Below are 20,261 nucleotides of genomic sequence, written 5' to 3'. Positions count from 1 at the left end.
TACATGAACAGCTGTACCACTTATTTTCAAAATTTCATGATTTCAAGCCATTTTCATTTTTCAAATATACCGCAGAAGTACCCTCTATGGGCCCATCAATGCCGTGTATTTTATAAAAAAGTCCAGATTTAGAGAAACAATCAAATCCCCCCAAAAAATGCAAAGAAAATAAAAATAAAAATAAAAGTAGTATACTAACAAAAATCATGTGGCTATAAATAAATAAATGAATAATAATGAAATAATGGCGCAATTAAAAAATGTCACTTATTCGTTGTACCTGCCATAAAATAAAAAGTCCCATTTTAGCAAAGCACAGGATAAAAACAAGTTAATGAAGGACAAAATGTTTTAACCATCAAAGAGAGAATGCACAGAGCGTTGCTTGAAGCAGAATCTGAATTGTAGCACTAGCAACCAATTATGCTTTGGGTTTTGCCACTACTTTGTTGTATAATTTCTGAAACCACAGCTACAAAATATTAATATTTACTGTGTATTATACAGGTAGGATAGTTCACGGTGAGTGAGAGCAGCCAAATAGGCACATAGAGAGAGAGAGAGAGAGAGAGAGGGGATATTAGGGGACACCTCACACGATCTGTGGAGGAGAAAAAAGAGAAGGGGGGAATCATCATCAATCATGCCATCAGGTTCTAAGAAGAGAAAAGCGGCTAAGAAAAAGAAGGAACAAGCAACCAACAACACCAATTCATCAACTAACAACAACCCACATGGTATTTTGCTTTGCTTTTCTATGGAATCTTTGTTTTTGGGTTTTCTTTTTCTCTTTAATGATGATGGGTATTTTCCTTTTTTATTTATTAATGAGAAGTCCTTTTGGTTGAATCTTGATTTGATTATCCATCTGTCGATGCTATTCATTTCTGGATTTACTGTTTTTGATATTTATTAAAGTAAATCAGCTTGCTTTGAAGGTTTCATAGCTAATAGTGTTAATTTTCTAGTTCTTACCCTTGATTAATAGATTCGGTTGCTTTTCATTGGGATTGTCATTCTTTAATCACTTACTGGTTACTTTATGATATTTTCTTTTCTTTTTTCCTTTTCCGAGATTTTCTTGTTTTTTACCTCAGTTCCTGCTATTAATGAATTGGATCCCGAATTCTTCTCTATCATTTCTCAAGTTATAGTCCGGTGCGTTTTATTTTTTCTTGGTTTTAATTGCCATGTGCTCATGGTTTTTCTTTTTAAGTTAGGTTTCATGGAAAATCATCGGAGATAATTTCGCTTAGTCAATTTAAAATTGTCACTCGGTTTTTCTATAGTGTTTATTTCGGTCATTTCTAGAGGGGGTTGGTAGACTTGCTGTTTGCTTAGTGATTAGAACTATTCTGATTTTACCAAATGGTGCTAGGAAATGGGGATCAAAGAAGCCAAGATGAAAGAGAAAGTGACGGTGGCGATGTTGGTTCCCCCGCATCTCAAGGCGACCCCAATCACCAGCATCCATTCAATCAGAGGGAAGAAGAAGGAAAAAGAGGGGCTTCACCTGTTCAATCGCATGTAACTGAGGACAAGTCAGTGGAAGAAGCCAATAGAGATGCAGAAAGTTCTGAGATATTGAGATCGGATGATGTTTTTGCTGTTAAAGTTGAAGATGAGTCGGGACCTAAGGAGGATCTTGAGACCACGCTTGTCGCCATTCGGCACATTAAGCATGAGAAGAGCTCTAGTAGCAGCAGTAGCAGGAGCAGTTCAGATGATGAATCTCAAGCCACTCAGAAGAATTCTAAGGAAGAAGCCTATAATTTTGTTTCTGAAGCGACTGCATATGGCAATGAGGATAAGCTGGCTACTGTTACATCTGAAGAAGTCCTGAAGTTGGTTGAGAATGAAGCAGTCGGAAATGTTGATAGTAATTCTGCAGTTGAAACTGCTAACGTTGACAATTTGGTAAAAAGTGGGTTATATGTGCCAGAGGAACTGGATCATGCTGCAGAAGTTTCTGCAAACAAATCAGTGTCTGTTGTAGTTGAACCAGGGTTGAAGGAAAGTGAAGAGAAACTATTGCCTTCTTCAAATGGTGTCTCTCAGGTTGAGTTGGGAGAAAATGAAGGAAAAAATGTATCATCCTCTGCTACTTCTACTGCTGAAAGTAGTACTGTGGTGGAAAATCCCCAACATCTTGAGTCCCATGATCATTCTGAAAAGCAGGTATATCTTTGCTCCTATTGTTTTCTAAAGTTGCGGGTTTAAAATTCTTTATTTAAGTTGACTTAATGGGTTTTCTTGTTTATTTGCTGCATTGGTTCCCAAGCCTCTTGTTGCTTCGACTCCACCAGTGGTGCAAAGAACCTCGTTGTTCAGTTGCTGCGGATTGCTTGATGTTCTTACTGGTTCTGGGAGATAATTGCAGGTTTGATTTATCCATTGAATTTAATAACTGCAGTATACTTTCCTTTACAGTTTGCAGTACTTCATATTAAGATATGCTCGGTAGCTCATATCCTCTTGTGTGTGCTCACATGAGAACACTAGGATTATGTAACTGCATCTTGATATCTGGAACTTATTGCTCCTCATATCGTATGGTTGTTCTTCAACTATCTGGCATTCTTTTACAATCTTCTTCAATGGCCTTGATTTTTCTCTCTCTGTGTGTGCGTGTTTTTCTTTTTCTTTCTGGCTTCATTATTACAGTATATGGTAGCATGTTCAATTGATGCGCTCATTTTCTTCAATTATCCTCTAGAAAACTTGGCAAAATTTGGCTTTGCATAATATGCTGAAGGCTATGTCTGGGATTAATTGCCTGCCTCATGGAATTAAGGATCATCTGCCAAGGGCAATTGTATTTTGACCTCCCCTCCATTTCCAACTTAGAAGTTCCATATAAATGATTGGATGTCTATATGTGTACAGCATTCCAATTTCTAGTGTCAACTGGGGAAAATATCTTGGTCAACTTAATTGTTGGTGATTGATACTGATATATTGTTCCATGTTAAAAAAACAAAAAAATAAAAAGAAGAAACTTGATTAGTGGCTCTGTCATTACCCCCTTGCATAACTTAACATAAAGCTGAGTCATGTGCCTGATATATTGTTCGGTTTCTTTTTAATGCAGAACCATCGGTTCATGGGGCTTCAGTAGACATGGCAATTCGTCAAAGTCACAAAGGGTTTGGTTTCTATACGTCTATTTCATTTCAAGGCCCGATGTGTTTTCTTTTTTTTTTTAAGAATAAGGGGCATCAGACCTAGCTAGAAAAACAGTAATGAAATTTTGTCGTAGTTATACTGTGAATGCTGATAGTTGCTAGTTGTTGGTTCCTAGCTTTGATTACATTCTTTTATTGTCACTTTTGCGGCTTAGTTTCTTAGCTAGGTTATTTAGTTCTTGTTCCAAACCGTGTGGACTAGTTTCGTTAAAGAATACCAAGGCTTTTGAGTGTAATTTCAACATGGTTGCTTTGTCAGTGCCGATATTCTGAATTTTGTCTGTTTCTTCCACAGCAAATTTATGGTTAGTGTTTCTTAGCTAAGATCATAAGAGGTGTTAAATACTACTACTTTATAATCATGGATTGTACATGATTGAAGATTAGTTTCTTTGATTAGGGCTGCCTTGAGGAGAAAAATGTTCTTGAGTAACCATTGCTTTGTTTTGGAACCGGAAACCTAGCCGTTCTTTGGGATCAATTAAATATGAAACTCGAAACTCAATAAACTTAATCGAATTAACCTAGTATGTGAAGAATGTCACTTTACTGGTTGGACATCAAAGATAGAGAAGCATTGGGAGATTGATGAAATCTTGTTATTGCACCAGAAGATTTTACAAGATGTAAAAATCCAATTGTATCATACACCAATTACATCTAAAGAATCAAATGAATACAAAAGAGAAAAATTCATGGCGATAAAAGATATAAAATAAAGACGCAATCACGGAGCATTTAACCATGTTTTCAACATATATCGTTTAAGCTCCACCGTGAATCGCTGCTATGTAAAATAGCTGTGTAACTGTAAGAATGATTATAAATGCTTCCATTGTTCTCTGCAAAATAAGAAATCATTCACTTTAGCCAACAGATTCACATACATATGTATGTTGCAATTTCTTTCAAGGAATAAAATGTGATGGAGGTTTTAATTGGGTGAGTGGTGAAGTTCATTCTTACCAGACGAGCATTCCTGATTTCAAGGTCAATCTGTTTGCAGGCAAATCTGCGAAAGAAAATTTTCAGGTTAGTTTAGAAACGAAGGGTTGGATATTTTTCAACTTTAGATTGGATGTTAAAAGCTAGTGTCTGAAGATGGCAAGAGTTAAGAGGGTGTCTGACCCCATGGCAAGTAGAGTAAGGGTCCAAGCAACGCCTGCAACCGAAGCTGCTGACGGTAAGCTACTGGCATGCCATGAACGGATATGGTTAATGCCGGCAATGGCAGATGCTACACCGACAACTCCGGCTAGCATAGCAAATGTCACGAAGAATCCAGTGGCAGCATTTCCCATGGAGAAGTAAATGGGTGAGAAATGCGCGGGAAGTTCAAAGCCAGGTCCTGCATGGAGGTGTCACATAAAGAATCCCACTAAAAAAATTAAAACCTTAGGAATACGTTATATTCTATTCTAACACTAGTATTTACTTGCGATAAAAGAAGGGTTATGGATAGAGGCAAATACAAGGATGGTGACATACCAATGATAAAACCATGATCGATGGCTTTATTGACGGCCCATCCACCAATCCCCAAAACAATGACATACATGCAGAAATTAAGGAACAAAAGCAGACCAGCCACGGGTTTCATTTGATCATTGGCCATTGCCTGCCTTTTTTCTGATGATTTTAAAGATTAAAAGTTGCTGACAGAAGGGGAAAAGAAGAGACCAAGAAAGATTATGACAAGCACATGTGATTTGTGCGTATGAGAAGGTAATATATATGGCGTCAAACGAGGGGTTTGGTTCTTTTCTTGCAAAGGCTAGCTTCTTGTTCCAAAGGGGGGGATTTGTAGGGTTGTAAAGAGGAGGCTTCATGGTGAATGCAAGGCATGGAAGAAACCCCTCGGATTCTTGCTTGCTTTCTGGTTTGCTGCTTATTCTTTTTGAAAATGCTACGTTGTTGAAGTAGTAATTTGTTGGTGGGAGGAAATATGATATGCTTATATTCTTTGGCAGTGGATGAGGGGCTCCTTGGAAGTTTATCTGGACCCCTTTCCTACCTTGCCTCTCGCGGCAAGTTACGATGTATAATGAGACGATTTAATTTTCAAGTAAAATGAATTTAGATTTAAATTTAATCACTCTAATAAATTATACAAAGTAAGCAATATAATTTAAAGAAAAATAATTAAAATATGAAATCACTATATATATAAACATAAATGTATGAATGTGTTGAAATATACTCAAATGATAAAATTTTAAATAGATTCGTCCAATTTAGACTCATCTTTTAAAATAAAATTATAATAAATAAATAATATAAAAAGTATATAAAGCATGAGATATTAGTCTCCTACTTAATTAATCAAAAGGTTAAATTATAAGAATAGTTACTCAACTATGTTTTTTGTTCTATTTTGATCAGTTAATTATTAATTTTTTCGATTTAGTTATTCAACTTTTCAAAATTAAATATTTCAGTAACTCTTCCGTTAGTTTCTATTAGATGAGTGACAAAAAGCTAATGTGAGCACTTTTTATTGTATTAATCTAAAAAATTCAACAAATTTAGCTCTCAATGTTTCCAAACTTTATCATTTTAATTTTAATTCTAAAAAATTCAATAAACTTAACCTTCAACATTTACTAAATTTATCAATTTAGTTCTAACTTTAAAATTTTCTAAATAAAAGGAAAAATATTAAAAAATTTCCTTTTTGGATAATTTTTTTAAAATATAAAAAGTATAAATAATTATAAATAAAAAAACCAAAACATATGTACGTAAAAACTTAAAAAAAAAAGAAGAAAATTTATATTAAATGATTCAAAAAAAAAAGAGAGAGAGAGAATGAAATGTATTGATGGATATAAAAGATAGATGAAGTTGGATATCCTTATGAGATATGGAATCGACAAAGTTATCTCCCTTAGTTTAGCTCGACTCATATTTTTAGTTCTTGGATTAGATTTTGGGATTGACATGTTTGGACTACCAAAGCTTGAAAGTTACTGATGACTTGTCTAAGTCGGGAAAAACAAGACGAAATTTTTTTCCTAAGTTTTTCATTTCATGAAAGATTTCACATTACATTGTTTTCTCTACTCAAAAATTAGATCTTTGTATATTTTTAAGATAAGCAAAATTTAAAATAATTGTTTTGTAATAGTTTAAAAATTGTTAATTTTTTTGAGAGAAATTTAATTAAATAATATTATATTAATCTAAAATATGACACATAGATGGTTGGATTTAAGCTAGCTTGAGTTTTTACCATGTTCATGAAGGTGGCACTAGTTTAAAATGAGCACAATACAAATGGACATGGTGTTAACTCTTCTTCTTCAACAGGTTTTGGAGTCACATTTAGGAATATTTAAAAAAAATGAAGTTTTTTTAAATATTTTTCTTTTGAAATTTTTAGAATTAGAACTAAACTGACAAGTTTTATAAATATTGAGGGTTAAATTTATTAAATTTTTAAAATTTTAGATCAAATTGATAGAATACGTAAACATTAAAGGGCTAAACTTGTTATTAGGCTTGAGCTTTCCATCACTCATCTAATAACAACAAACAGGAGAGTGACTAAAATATTTAGTTTCGCAAAATTGAATGATTAAGTTAAAAAAAATTAATAGTTGAGTAACTAAAAAAGACATAGTTGGATGACTTTTTTTTTAAGGTACCCATAATTGATTATATTTTAAAATGTTTTATTTATTTGATGTTTAAAAATATTCAATATGAAATATTTTCAGTTTAAAATTTATATTTACATACAAATATTTATGCCCGAGGTATCTTTTATGAATATATAAAATATATCTTATTAAAAATTATATATAAATATTTTTAAAATATTAATTTATTCAAAATGATACATGAAACTAAACACCAATATTGGTTTTGGCTTCCGTCTAATATTTCTATCGTCATTATTATCTAATACATATTTAATAAATGAATTCTATACATTTTATTGTAGGTGAGTTATGTATTGAATATGTTTAATACATCAATTAGTATTTAAGTTTAATATTTTTTTAATTTGATATTTGGATTTTTTTTTGTGATTTGTATTTGACAAATTTATATATTTTAATACCTAAAAAACGATATTAATATTTTAGTGTTTAATTTAAGTTTAAAGATTAAATTGATAAAAATTAATTGTTAAAATAATTAAGTTTAAATTTTTATGATTTTTTAATTATATATTTAATTTATTTAGTAGTTGTATTCATTTTCAGATTTTAGAGATAATTTAATTAAGATTAATTATAAATTTTAACCAAATTATTCTAAAACCCAAATCCAACATTAAAAAATTAACATTCTAAATATTTAACTTCCACTAAATATACGCGGGATAAAATATTAAAAGTATTACATTTAAAAAGTGAATTAAGATTATTAAATGTTAATGGAAACTATATACTAACCCAATAACCAACTACGTGTATGAAAAAATTGTAATTTCTTCAATATATTTATTTGTAAAAATAAAGCCAATCAAAAGCCTCCACGCTTGAAAGTTGACCCTGAAATATCTCCCGATAATGTGCCACCCTTGCTTACGCTGAGGCGCCAAAACATTTGTGTCCAGTCTCCCCCCAAACTATCTATCAGCAGCAAACAAAGCTTCCGCCTTGTTTGCAATCAAAGCGTACAGCAGCGTCAAAGCTTCCGTTAACTACGTTAAACTTAAGCTATTTCTTCTGCTTTTCAATACCTTTTTCTTTCGTAAATTTTTCGTTTCAATTCGAGAAATCAGTCAAATAACCATTTTTTTTCAAAATTTGATCTTGGAAGTGAAGATGTTGAATTGATATCTTTTGGGTAATCTGTCTGGTCAATCTAATGGGAAGCTCTGTGATGATCAACGTCCCATGGTCGCGCACTGATCAGACGGCGGAGAAGGAAGGCGGTGATTGGGATGGGTTGAATATCGAAACCTGTCTTTTAGATCTGAATCGGCAATGTCAGGGCCTAGGGCACGAGGTATCTCGATTGAACCGTTACAATTTAGAAAACAAAGATAAATTGATGTCTTTAAAGAGTAGGATTGAAGAATTTAACCAACGTGAAGTTCAATTAACTCGTGAAATTGAACAACTTGAACGGAAAGTTCTAATGTCGATGCTTCAGAAAGGGTTCAACGATGATGAACTGGAGAAATTCGGGGAAGTGAAAGAAATCAAAGGATGCGAGGTTTTGAAAGAGAAAAAATTGGAACAAGAGTTTTTGGATTTAATGCTAGAAATAGGGAAAATTAACGATAAATTTAAAGAAATCGGGATCGGAATTGAAGAAACCGAGAAATGTGAAAAAACCGAGGATTCTAAAGATTTAGACTCTGATCTTGCGGGTCAGCTCGTGAATCTGAGTCAACTAGTTTCGGATAAGAAAGAAAGTATGGGGAAGCTTGAAAATATGGGTAATGCGGTTGATAACGTGGAGTGGAGTGATGGTGATGTTGATGTTGAAAACGAAATAAAAAATGGCAATGTGAGTGACAATGGTGAAGAAGAAGAGATTGGAGCGCGAGAATTGTGCAAGGAAATTGAAATCTTGGAGGCGATGTTGGAGAGGGGAAGTTTTGAGTTGCTTGATCTGAAGACTGCGATGGAAGAAATCGAGGCCTTAAAAGGGTCAGAGAAGATGACAAGCGAGATGGAAGAGTTGGAATCTGGCTTGTGGGAGCTGAAGAGAGCTATTGCTGAGTTGAAAGGCAAGAAGAGCAAGGAGCATAAGTGTTGGGTCACGAAAGAGGACGGGAACCTCAACTGGGGTTCAATTATTGCCTCAGTTGGGGCCGCTGTTGTAGCCGTTACTGCCATGGTTTTCGTGGGGCGCGCAACGGGCGTGAAGTTTACAGCAGAGAGAGGAAACAAGCATAGAACCGGTTAGACTCGCTCACAATATTAAGCTTCTTTTCTTGTACTGAGTTTATGGCCATGTAGTAGAGAATCAGGTTGTAAATTCAAGTGACCTTTTGCATTTAGTTATGCCATTTATTCATTGCTACGGTTTGGATCCTTGCAGTTCTAAGTCATCAAATTGAAACCAATGCTGATTTACAATTAAGCTTACCAATGAACATCCTTGAAGCTATATCCGTTAAATTGCAGGGGGAGAAATTCGTTTTTAGATAATGTAGGGTTTTGTTTTATAGAGATTAATCCAGAAGTTCTATTTTTCAATTAAAGGTAGGGTCTAAAAATCACAAGGATTAAACCCAAACAAACCAAACTCGCATGCAAATTCGCACAAATGCATAACGTGTGCTTATAGATATGAGAATTCATGAAACATAGGTTGCAATTGTAGTCATAATTCCCGTGATACAAACAAAATCCCGGTTGAGAATGTTATCGCCACATCTAAAGCAACAAAATTACCAAAAATTTATAAGAAACGCAAACAAAGCTCAAAGATAAACATAAAAGACAAGCTTAATCTCATTCATCTTCTTGGCTGCGCAGCCTAGCAAGCTTGTTCATAACGACAACATCAAGCTGGGCTGCCCGTTCCACAATCTCCTTTCTCTTCTTTGTTGAAACATCATGGGCAATCTCGGCACAATATGTCCTGCCAAGTAACAAAAACCAATTAAGAAAAACAAACATAAATGATATATATTAGACAAATTAATGATATACAGTACAATATGTATAGATTACCTGTTGTGCATCATTAACAGTTCAAGCTCTCCGACATTGTGCACGACAAATTTCTTAAAGCCATTTGGAAGATAGTGTCGGGTCTTCTTGTCTGAACCATAGCCAATATTGGGCATCAAAGTACATCCCTTGAACTTTCTTCTGACACGAGAATCAATACCCTTTGGTCTACGCCAGTTTGTCTGTATAAGAACAAAAACGTGTTTCACCCTTAAAATGGGCAAGCATGGGAAGAAAAAAAAACAAAAAAGGGTTTTAAGGAAGAAATAAAAGCAGATCAATGTGAGCAGGGATTTAGTAACAGAAAGCTTGTATGATAAAAAGAAGCTAACTGTGTCGCAAGACCTGTTCGGAATTTTATATCTGCCCCAAAAACGAAATGTCCAGCTATGCATACAAAAAAACTGGACATCAGATACCACGGGCAACAGGCTTCAAGAGAAATTAAGCATGGTAGCTTAGAATAAGTAACATATTTAACAAATGTCTAGTGATTTTCTGAAAAAAAAGACCTACAATCTCAGCCGAAAGATGGTGATTATTTATATAATCATCACTGATAAATCAGGTTAATGATTTTTTTTCATCATGGAACACAAGGAAATTACAAACTAACAATTACAAAAGCCAAAATCAATTAAAACCGACCTAAATTTTGAAAATTTATATATACAAAAAGAGATCAGATGGTAGTGCATGTTGGTTTTCATCATTCAAATACAGAAATGATGGATATATATCATCACACCCCCTCGCATATTTTAAAACAAATCAAGCCTTACAAAAAAATATAACTTAAAACTGCAGCAGAAAGAATGATAAATAAATGGATCAGATTAAAAGTCGATTGATATCACCATCTTCCATCAATAGATGGAAGTAAGACTGGGTGTCAAACAACAATAATCACATCCACTTGCAAAATGAAAAATTAAAAACAACCCGAAGAATGATAAAAGGAAATAAACAAGACCCGTTATAATAAATAGATCAATTAGTCGACTGACACTGACTCCGCAGTTTGCAACTCAGAGTTCCTCTCAAAGATCCATCTTTCTAAGCACATTAACCCAAATTCAATTTAACCCCCACGAAAACATGTTCTAGATCGAACTTCGGCAAACAGGTAAAAGCTGCTAAATACGAACGGAAAAATAAAATCAAATCAGAAAACTCGGAATATACCTTAACGGAGATTTTGCGGTCGCTCTGGGGTCTCTTGAACTTCTTGACCCTCTTCTTCACGATTTTCTTACTTAGAAGCGGCACCGCCATTTCTTCTTTTCCTCCTTACCTCTATCATTACCATAGACCAAAAAAGATATTTAAATTGCATGGAATAATTTACAAAATATCTGAAGAACCCCCACAAAAGGGTAAAATAATTTGCGAAATAACTGATGAACTCCAACAAATAATGGAGGAGTGTTGAGATGCTTACCCGAAAATTAGGGTTTTCGGTCGACCGTCCCAGATTTGCTGCCATGGAGTTGCGGCAGCTAATATATACAAGTTTTTCAGGGTGAAGGCTCTTAGGGTTTGTGTATTTTGGGTTTTGACCCATTTTTTAATTCCTCAATTGGGTTAAGGCATTCGGGTCCTATTGTCAGCCCAATTTGATTGGGCTTTCCAATTTTCATTCTAAAATAATAAAATTCAAAAAATTATGGTCTTTGACTTTGGGGTGAATTGTTAACGTACAAGTAATCTGTAATTAGCGGGATCAAAATTTTATAATTTTTTTTTTATTTTTCCCCGTTGAACACTGTTTAATTTCCAAATTTCTATTTACAGCAGTGCCTACATACTTTGAAGTGATTAAAGTTTTGTATTGAAATATTAAGATTTAGAACTTGAGTTTTGACTATTATGTTTCCAGGCTTGGTACCAAATCAACAATTATGACAAAAAAGAGTTAACTATTGCTTGGTGACATTAATTAAAATATAATATTAAATATCAAAAAGTTAATTAAATAATAAATTTTACTAGTATTACTTTTTTTCGTTTTTATTTAAATATTTTTTAAAAATATTATAATTTTTGTGTGTGGAATTTATTTCTCATAAATTTCCAATACAATGCTTTCTCAAACCCTTTAAGGTTACTACTGACAAAATCAACATTAGACATTGACTATAAATTTTCTTATGGTGCTTCTTTAATAGAACAAGCTTCTAAAGCCTCGAAAAAATTGGTGAGAACTAGCGAATATTCATAAATGAAAGTATGAGTGTTAAAATGCCTAAAATAATATTGTTGAGAATATTTATTTTTTTATCAATAAAAAGAACAAATAAAGGGAAGATTAAATTTAATTTCCCCCACTTTATATATTTAGTTCCAAATAAAAGAAAAAAAATGTTTTTTTTAATCTAGAGGAAAACTAAAATTTCATCTTCTATATATTAGATTGATGCATAGCATTTTAAATACTTCATACCCGTACTTTAATTTATAAATAAAAACAAACTTTTACTATTTTTTAAGGAGATATTCCACTTAAAAAAATATCAAGAAAATGTTGCATTATATATAAATTTATACTACTATTTAATGCCTACCTTTTATAACACGCATCAAATATTTTCTACATTATTAGTGTAATGATTAAATAATCTTTTATTTTTTATATTGTATAAAACATTAAATTTCAATTTTAGTTTTTATATTATGCTTAAATATGAGATTTAAACTTTTTATTTTTTTTATTTAATTTGATATCTCAACGTTTATAATGTCACTAATTAATTTAAATATTTTATTTTAATTGTGAATTTTAAAAATTATCAACACTGTTAAATTTTTTTGTTAAATTTAAGTTTATTATGATATCATTTTTTGTCAAATGGTTGTCAATTGAGTAATTTTTTTAGAATGTCATAATAATAAATTTAATAATTTTTTAATAATATTAATAATTAGATTTAAATTTTAAAATTAAAAAAAAAATAAAGGGTTTGAATTCTTATATTCTAAAAAAATTAAATTATTAAAAATAAAAGTGAATAGATTAAATTATAAATATATAAATAATACAAAAGCTTCGAAGTATATTATAACTTTTAAATTTAAAATCTATAATGAGAAATATATATTTTAGGATATTTGAATAAGAAAACCTAATTTTTCATTGCAAATTGACTCTAAGCAGTATGACGTCATCATCCACATTCCTCACATTCCGAACAACTTCAATTCAATGATAATTCTGTAATTTAATCTCAAACTAGAGGTCAAAGACCAGGTTCAACAACTCTATCCACCCCACGTATAGTAAATTAGTAAGCTATTTGAGTATTTTTTTTAGCATTTTCCTCGTATAAAAAAGAAAGAAAGGTCTTTATGGATTCCAAAAACACATTTAAATACAGTTAAATCCCCGTTTTCTCAAGTTCACAACACAGTTCCTCTCTCTCTCTCTCTCTCTCTCTCAGTCATTCTCTGCTCTTTTTAACTCCATTCGTCCAATTATCATCATTTCTCTTTTTCAATTTATTGAAAGTTAAAAAATCCCATTAAAAGTCTTTTAGAGAGAGAAGATCTTCACGTCACTCTGTTTTTGTATGTGATGATCGTGGCAGATATATATTTTTTCTTTCACTGAAAATCGGTTAATTCCTTTCCTAATTTGGCTGTAGTTACTCAAACATTCAGGTAATCTTCTCTATTATCTATTCACTCTTCTGGTGGATTTATTATTATTATATTTGAATTTTAGAAGTGCGGTTCAATTTACTGTTTGGTGGGCTTTTTCATTATTTCATTTAATTTTAATGTACTGATACCATTATTGGGTCAATGCGAACTAGGGTTAACTTTTTTTTTCTTTTTTGAGCGAGTTGAGTTTTCGTGTTTTAGTAACTTTTATAACAAGTTTTCTGTGTATTGCTTGGTTTTTGATTTTTTAGTTAAAAGTTATTGCTTATTTAATAATAACATTTGGGTTTTATTTTTCTAGGAGTTTTTGTATTTTTGGGTTTTTTTGTTAATCCTAATTGTGCTGAAGTTTTTTTTTTTTTGTTTCTTTGATAGAGTTGGTATGTCTTTTAGATAGTTATAAATTTGGAATTGGTATTTAGGTGTAATGATTTATGAAAATAGTTGGAAAATGTTACACTTTTGAATTTTACTGGAACTTGATTTCCGATTTGAAGTCTTGCAAATTGCAAAATATTTAGGCATAAAGCTTTGGATTTTACTTTATATTATTTATGCCATTGTATCCCCTGTCACGGTGTGGGTTCATTATGCAGGTCTTTATTCTGTACTTTTTCATGTTCCTCTCAGAATAATTTTGAGCTTTTGTGTTTCTTGCTGTTCTTGGTAGTATTCTATTTCCTTGTTCTTGGCAGAAAAAGGCAATGCTATGAAGCCGTCTGACGACCATTCAGCTTCAGGTAAATTTCTCAATTGTTCATTTTATGCTGTTATTCCGCGAAGTTTATATTCTCATTTGACGGTCTTGTTAATCATGGTGTAGATCATACTAAGATTCCAGTGGCAAATGAATCTAAGACAGTGGGAAGTGCATGGGGAATTTTTTCTGGTTCTGACATCCACCATGCCCCAAGTGATGCTACCCTTTTCTCTAGTTCATTGCCTGTTTTTCCACATGAGAAGTGTAAGTGTCATCTGTTCTTTAAAGACTATCTAATGTATTAAGAAAGTCTGACCTGATTTTGATTCTGCGCAGTGAACTTAAATGATACCGATCAGAGTTACCAATCTCTTGATGTTATCACATCTGATCTAAATAATCTCCATCAAGATGCGGAGGGCAATGCACCTCTGGGAGACATCAAAGCTAATGCACTTGGAAACTTGCTTCCTGATGATGAGAATGAACTTTTAGCAGGCATAATGGATGACTTTGACTTAAGTGGTTTGCCTAGTTCAGTTGAAGATTTGGAGGAGTGTGATCTTTTTGGTAGCGGAGGAGGCATGGAACTGGAAGTTGATCCACAAGAGAGTCTGACCATTGGCATGGCAAAAGTGAGTCTTGCTGATGCTGTTGTTGGAAATAGTGTACCCCATTATAGTCTTCCAAATGGTGTTGGAACCATTGCTGGGGAACATCCATATGGGGAACATCCTTCAAGGACATTATTTGTTCGGAACATAAATAGTAATGTCGAGGATTCAGAACTACGAGCTCTTTTTGAGGTAATTGAATCTTAAAATTCTTCTGATGATATGACCTTAGGGCTGCTAGTAAAATTGTATCCTGCTTTTCTAAACATTTACATTATTTTGTTTCCTTTTTGACATATGCATTGCTAGAAAGAATACATTGCCTTTAGAACCAAAAATGTAGGTTTTAGATGCTGCAATTGACTATGTAATACCTTCCAATTTTTGAGCTAAAAGTATTGCATGTATTTTAGAGTTAAACACGTCCCTTTAAATTCTGAAGTGTGAGTTTGAATTGTTGGACTGCTGTTGTTGATCCAAACCTGTTGTTTCTTAACTCCTATGAGGGTTTGAGAACTAATTCAAGTTACTTCCTATCTTTCTAATCTGAGTGCTATAATATTTCCCCCTTTTTGCAGCAATATGGTGATATTAGAACTCTGTACACTGCATGTAAACACCGAGGCTTTGTGATGATATCCTATTATGACATTCGTGCTGCTCGAACAGCTATGCGTGCATTACAGAACAAGCCATTAAGACGGAGAAAACTTGACATTCACTTTTCAATTCCTAAGGTCTAGAGCATTTTTTTAATCCCAATAATTTGTTTTATCAAATTGTTTTCGTTAATAACCGCCTCTCCATTTTACTTTTTTCTCCTAACCTCACCAGGATAATCCATCAGAGAAGGATATTAATCAAGGAACTTTGGTAGTTTTTAATTTGGACCCATCAGTTTCAAATGAAGATCTTCTTCAAATATTTGGGGTTTATGGCGAGGTTAAAGAGGTGATGCTTTTTCCTTATTCAAAATATTTTCCTTGCTTCTAACCTGAGGCTGCATGTTTAACCTTTCTGCAATGCTTTATTCATTGTGTAAAAGCAGATAAGGGAAACGCCACACAAAAGACACCATAAGTTCATTGAGTTTTATGATGTTAGAGCTGCAGAACAAGCTCTTAAGTCACTTAATAGAAGTGACATAGCTGGTAAACGAATTAAGCTTGAACCTAGTCGCCCTGGAGGAGCTCGTCGCAGGTGGGTATATCTTAGGCTTTATTCTTCTATTAATACTAATTTATAAAAATTTTAATATTTATTTATTTGATAATCATGTTTTCCATTTGAAATAAGTTCGTTGTCATTATGTTGGCACTATGAGAGAATTGGAGTGTGCATTTTGTCTGAGTGTAACCTGATAGTGTCTTCTATTTATTCTTCTGGCACTTGGGCAAGAGAGCAAATCAGTTTCTGCATGTGTGCAATTTTGCTACGGTGTTAAATTTTTACACGTATGCATTGGTTGTAATTGGATGAGGTAAATTACTTAGATTATAAATTTAGGCCATCAAAGGGAACCAAAACAATGGGAACTACTTTAGTTATGGCCTTGCAGGAGTGTGGTTACCTGGATCCTTATGCTTGATCAACACACTCTCTATTCAAATTTGCTTGTTTGATTCCTTTCTTTGTTGTTTTTGGAAGTATGGCAATGATAAATTTTTATTTATCTTTTTGAACTTCTAGCTTGATGCTGCAACTAAGTCAAGAGCTTGAACAAGAAGAGTCTCGGGGTTTTAGACATCAAGTTGATTCCCCAATGGCTAATTCTCCTCCAGGTAAGGCTATTTTACAGTCCTATGGACATACAGTTTGATTGTGTTTTGACTGAGGATGTTGCAATATTCCTGACAGGTAGCTGGGCACAGTTTAACAGTCCTATGGAACATAGCCCTATGCATTCTCTTAGTAAGTCCCCTGTTTTCAGGACCATGAGCCCGGCACCCAGTAACCATTTACCTGGTCTGGCTTCTATTCTGCTCCCTCAAGGGTCAAATTCCATAAAAGTTGCACCTATTGGCAGGGACCTAGGGAGGGGTGGTCATGTAGATTATTCATTTAACAGTACAAATTCAACCCATGAAACTGGATTCCAACTTTCCCATTCATTGCCAGAGCCAAAGTTGAGCCAATATAATGGAACAATAATTACTTTTGGTCCTTCAAATGGTTCCAATATGGAAACATTATCTGGGTCACAGTTCCTTTGGGGAAATTCAAATTCATATACAGATCAAACCAACCCATCAGTCTGGCCAAAGTCATCTATGGGACATCCGTTTTCATCCAATGGAAAGGGACATGGCTTTCCATACTCAGGTCAGCAAGTGTCTTTCTCAGGTCAGCAAGTGTCTTTCTCAGGCTCATCCCCCCACTATGGTCATCATCACATTGGGTCTGCTCCATCTGGTGTTCCTCTTGGAAGACACTTTGGTTTCTTCCCCAAATCATCAGATACTTCACTCACGAACCCTGCTGCCTTTGGAGGCCTAGGTGTAGGCCAGAATAATGGAGGTTTTATGGTTAATCGGGGTTCCCGTGCTGCTACTAGTTCAGGTATTAGCATTCCATGGAATGTGTCTGAGAATAGTTCAAGTATGAGAATGATGTCTTCACCTAGGTTAAGTCCTGTATTTTTGGGCAAGGGCCCATTCCAAGGACTACATAATAGTATGGAGGGGTTGGCTGAGAATGGACGGAGCAGACAAGTTGAAAATAATAACCAGCTTGATAACAAAAAGAAGTTTCAGCTGGACTTGGACAAAATTGTTAGTGGCGAAGATATTCGGACAACCCTAATGATAAAAAACATTCCAAATAAGTCAGTTCATTCTCTTTACTCTTCTGGTTCATGAATATTAAATGGCCATTTATATGTTTGAAATACTGATGTGGTAACTTGAAAATTTCTATTCCATAATGATCCTCAGATATACCTCAAAGATGTTGCTGGCAGCCATTGATGAAAATCACCAAGGAACTTATGATTTTCTCTATTTGCCCATTGATTTTAAGGTAATACTTTGATGTTGTGATAGGCAGTTTAGGCTGTCTTTATTAATTGTAGGAAAAAAAAATCAATTGCAACTGATAAATATTCCCATTTGCGGTGCAGAATAAGTGCAATGTGGGCTATGCCTTCATCAATATGCTCTCTCCTTCACACATTATTCCATTTTATGAGGTTATTTTTTTAGCTTATATGATGGGTGTGCTTAGGACTGTTTGGATTTAATGTATTCTCTCAATTAGAAAATTTGTGCTTACAATTGAAGAGAAGGGCGAGCTTCTTACTGAAGACTCAGAATGTTTTCTTTGGATTCATTTATTTTAGCAACCTTATGCAGGCATTTAATGGAAAGAAATGGGAGAAGTTTAATAGTGAGAAAGTTGCTTCTTTGGCATATGCTCGAATCCAGGGAAAGGTGGCTCTTGTTGCCCATTTCCAGAATTCAAGCTTGATGAATGAAGATAAACGCTGTCGCCCAATTCTCTTTCACTCAGAAGGCCCAGATAATGGTGATCAGGTAGCATTAATATTTGTTGTTCTTTCCGCTGTATTATAACCCATACGTTGAAATTTCTTTGGCATGCATTTTATTCGTAGTACTTCCACCAAGTGACACCATTTTTTAATCTGCTCAACTAGCAGATGCTATCTTTTTCCATTCAAAACTAAGGCTGGTTATATACATGATGCATAATAATAACGATAATGGAGTTTTTGGTAGGGCATCACAGAGCATTTGCACTCCAGATTGAATATTATCCGACAGCCAAATGGGTTGAATTCGGGTAATTCTTCAGGTGGCGCTAAAGACAAAGATGCTGATGTGGAGCCAGAAACTTTTTAACGGCTTATCAAGGAGATTGCCCTTGTACCAATTTCGTGAAGCTGGTGACCTTCTAACTTTTCGTACATACTCAACTGTACAAACATAGGAAGAGATGAACTCACTATAACAGGATGCAGTTTTTGTGTAGTCTTAGAGCATTTGGACTTTGGTCAAATGCTGTAGGAGCATGGTTGTTTATGCATTTGAGAAGATGCTATTGGGTTCTGCGTGATTATTTGGGTTCTTTTTTGTGTTTAGGTGATCTGGAGTTGGATATATATATAATATTATGTAAAAAATGGATATATTTGCTATCAAGAGTTGAGGTTTTTGAGGGTTAAGATGTAACATAGTGCCATTTATAGGAAATTGTATAGTGCAAAAAGACATTTGTTTGTCACATATCTTAGTTTTCTATGAAATGGATGTAAATGACAAAATTAGACTGTGCAGTGCATCCTCGTTGAAAGTATGTTCTACATCTCATACGTTAAAACTCTTTTTTGACATTTAATTTTTTTACTAGAATTATATATATATTAAATATATGAATTACATTTTGGGTAATTATTTGATACATTGCTAGTGGAATTTTTTAGACTTTACAAGTGAGTTGAGTGTGATAAGTGTCATATTTACCTATGTAATTAATTTTTTCTTTTTCTATTACACTTTATAATACACTTGTTGAACTCTTAACCTCTTGTAAAGTTTAAAAAACTCCACTTACAGTGTATCAAATAATTTTCCTTATATCTTATTATATTAATATTGATTAATTTTAATATGTATGACTAGAATTCAATTGCTAAAATGATTAAAATAGTAATTTTTTATGATTACTTTTTGTTTAGTTCATTATAGTAGGTTTAAATATGATTAGCTTTAAATTTTATTTAGCCAATCAAGATTTTAATTATATCAAAAAAAAAAGGCTTAATGATAAATTTGGTTATTAATGTTTGCATATTTTGTCAAAATTGTCTTAATTGTATTTTTGAGCTTTTTTTTGCCATCAATCTTTGCTCTTTTTTTCAATATGTTTTTTCTAACAAATTTAATGAGTAAATTTTAAAGTTTCAGTCTTTCTTTTCTTTCATACATTTGTTTATTGAGAAGTTTTTCTATTGAGTTAATTTTTTTAGATAATTATGTTTATTTTCTTTAAATTAGGAGTTATTTTTTTAATTTAATGTATCATTTATTTATTTTATATGTAATTATTTTATTGAGTTATCTAAATAATAAATTTTATCTCATTAAAAATATTTCACATATGATATTTTATATCATCCCCGTTTCATTAGATCTGTTAAAAAAGCATATTGAAAAAAAAAAAACAAAGGTTGATGGTAAAAAAGGTTCAAAAGTACAATTAGGGTCATTTTGACAAAATATGTAAATGTTAGTGACTAAATTTGTGATTAAGCCAAAAAAAATTTATGGTAGTATTAAAGATGGTTAATGCTCATATTTTGAATGTTTTCAAAATGCAGGTACAATATTACATTGCAATCAATCAATCATTATTAATTGTTTGCAGTGCAACTTGTTCTTTATCTGGTAGCAAAACTCAACATGTCTTTTTCCACCTCTCTTCATACTTAAAGAAAAGAGAA

General features: G+C 33.1%; 4 protein-coding genes, 2 non-coding genes and 1 pseudogene across 9 annotated transcripts; 2 read left to right on the top strand and 5 right to left on the bottom strand.

Annotated features, from left to right (window-relative positions):
• Positions 1-250: 250 nt before the first annotated feature.
• Positions 251-3,427, top strand: LOC107905852 (uncharacterized). The gene is made up of 4 exons (XM_016832624.2): positions 251-737; positions 1,379-2,178; positions 2,282-2,380; positions 3,092-3,427. The coding sequence occupies exons 1-3, from the start codon at positions 644-646 to the stop codon at positions 2,372-2,374; spliced, it is 987 nt and encodes a 328-aa protein (XP_016688113.1). The 5' UTR covers positions 251-643; the 3' UTR covers positions 2,375-2,380; positions 3,092-3,427.
• Positions 3,428-3,604: 177 nt separating this feature from the next.
• LOC107905853 (membrane protein PM19L) lies at positions 3,605-5,181 on the bottom strand. Its single transcript, XM_016832625.2, has 4 exons — positions 4,674-5,181; positions 4,314-4,533; positions 4,152-4,197; positions 3,605-4,027 (listed from the first exon to the last, which is right to left on the bottom strand). Exons 1-4 carry the CDS (start codon positions 4,798-4,800, stop codon positions 3,950-3,952), a joined length of 471 nt encoding a protein of 156 aa, XP_016688114.2. The 5' UTR covers positions 4,801-5,181; the 3' UTR covers positions 3,605-3,949.
• A 4,229-nt stretch (positions 5,182-9,410) lies between these two features.
• LOC107905855 (60S ribosomal protein L32-1) lies at positions 9,411-11,370 on the bottom strand. The gene is made up of 4 exons (XM_016832626.2): positions 11,271-11,370; positions 11,015-11,125; positions 9,830-10,011; positions 9,411-9,737 (listed from the first exon to the last, which is right to left on the bottom strand). The coding sequence occupies exons 2-4, from the start codon at positions 11,102-11,104 to the stop codon at positions 9,608-9,610; spliced, it is 402 nt and encodes a 133-aa protein (XP_016688115.1). The 5' UTR covers positions 11,105-11,125; positions 11,271-11,370; the 3' UTR covers positions 9,411-9,607.
• LOC121218043 (small nucleolar RNA Z196/R39/R59 family) lies at positions 10,343-10,427 on the bottom strand. The gene has a single exon (XR_005914314.1). It is a non-coding gene; the product is annotated as a small nucleolar RNA Z196/R39/R59 family (small nucleolar RNA).
• LOC121218041 (small nucleolar RNA Z195/SNORD33/SNORD32 family) lies at positions 10,506-10,582 on the bottom strand. Its single transcript, XR_005914312.1, has one exon. It is a non-coding gene; the product is annotated as a small nucleolar RNA Z195/SNORD33/SNORD32 family (small nucleolar RNA).
• LOC121218065 (uncharacterized) lies at positions 10,658-10,743 on the bottom strand (annotated as a pseudogene).
• A 1,818-nt stretch (positions 11,371-13,188) lies between the features above and the next one.
• Positions 13,189-19,094, top strand: LOC107905858 (protein MEI2-like 5). 4 transcript variants are annotated; one of them, XM_016832631.2, is made up of 13 exons: positions 13,189-13,486; positions 14,160-14,229; positions 14,313-14,453; positions 14,526-14,995; positions 15,382-15,540; positions 15,638-15,754; positions 15,852-16,003; positions 16,493-16,584; positions 16,661-17,627; positions 17,737-17,821; positions 17,922-17,990; positions 18,154-18,333; positions 18,538-19,094. In XM_016832631.2, exons 2-13 carry the CDS (start codon positions 14,199-14,201, stop codon positions 18,658-18,660), a joined length of 2,586 nt encoding a protein of 861 aa, XP_016688120.2. In that variant the 5' UTR covers positions 13,189-13,486; positions 14,160-14,198; the 3' UTR covers positions 18,661-19,094. The 4 variants fall into 4 exon arrangements, with proteins under 4 accessions (XP_016688120.2, XP_016688123.2, XP_016688122.2 ...); XM_016832634.2 differs by having other exon boundaries at positions 13,201-13,486; positions 18,548-19,094; XM_016832633.2 differs by having other exon boundaries at positions 13,204-13,486; positions 14,185-14,229.
• Positions 19,095-20,261: the final 1,167 nt, after the last annotated feature.

The sequence above is a fragment of the Gossypium hirsutum genome, chromosome D05, assembly GCF_007990345.1.
Source record: "Gossypium hirsutum isolate 1008001.06 chromosome D05, Gossypium_hirsutum_v2.1, whole genome shotgun sequence".
NCBI classification, from domain to species: Eukaryota; Viridiplantae; Streptophyta; class Magnoliopsida; order Malvales; family Malvaceae; genus Gossypium; species Gossypium hirsutum.
This window is presented reverse-complemented; position numbering and strand designations above follow the sequence as displayed.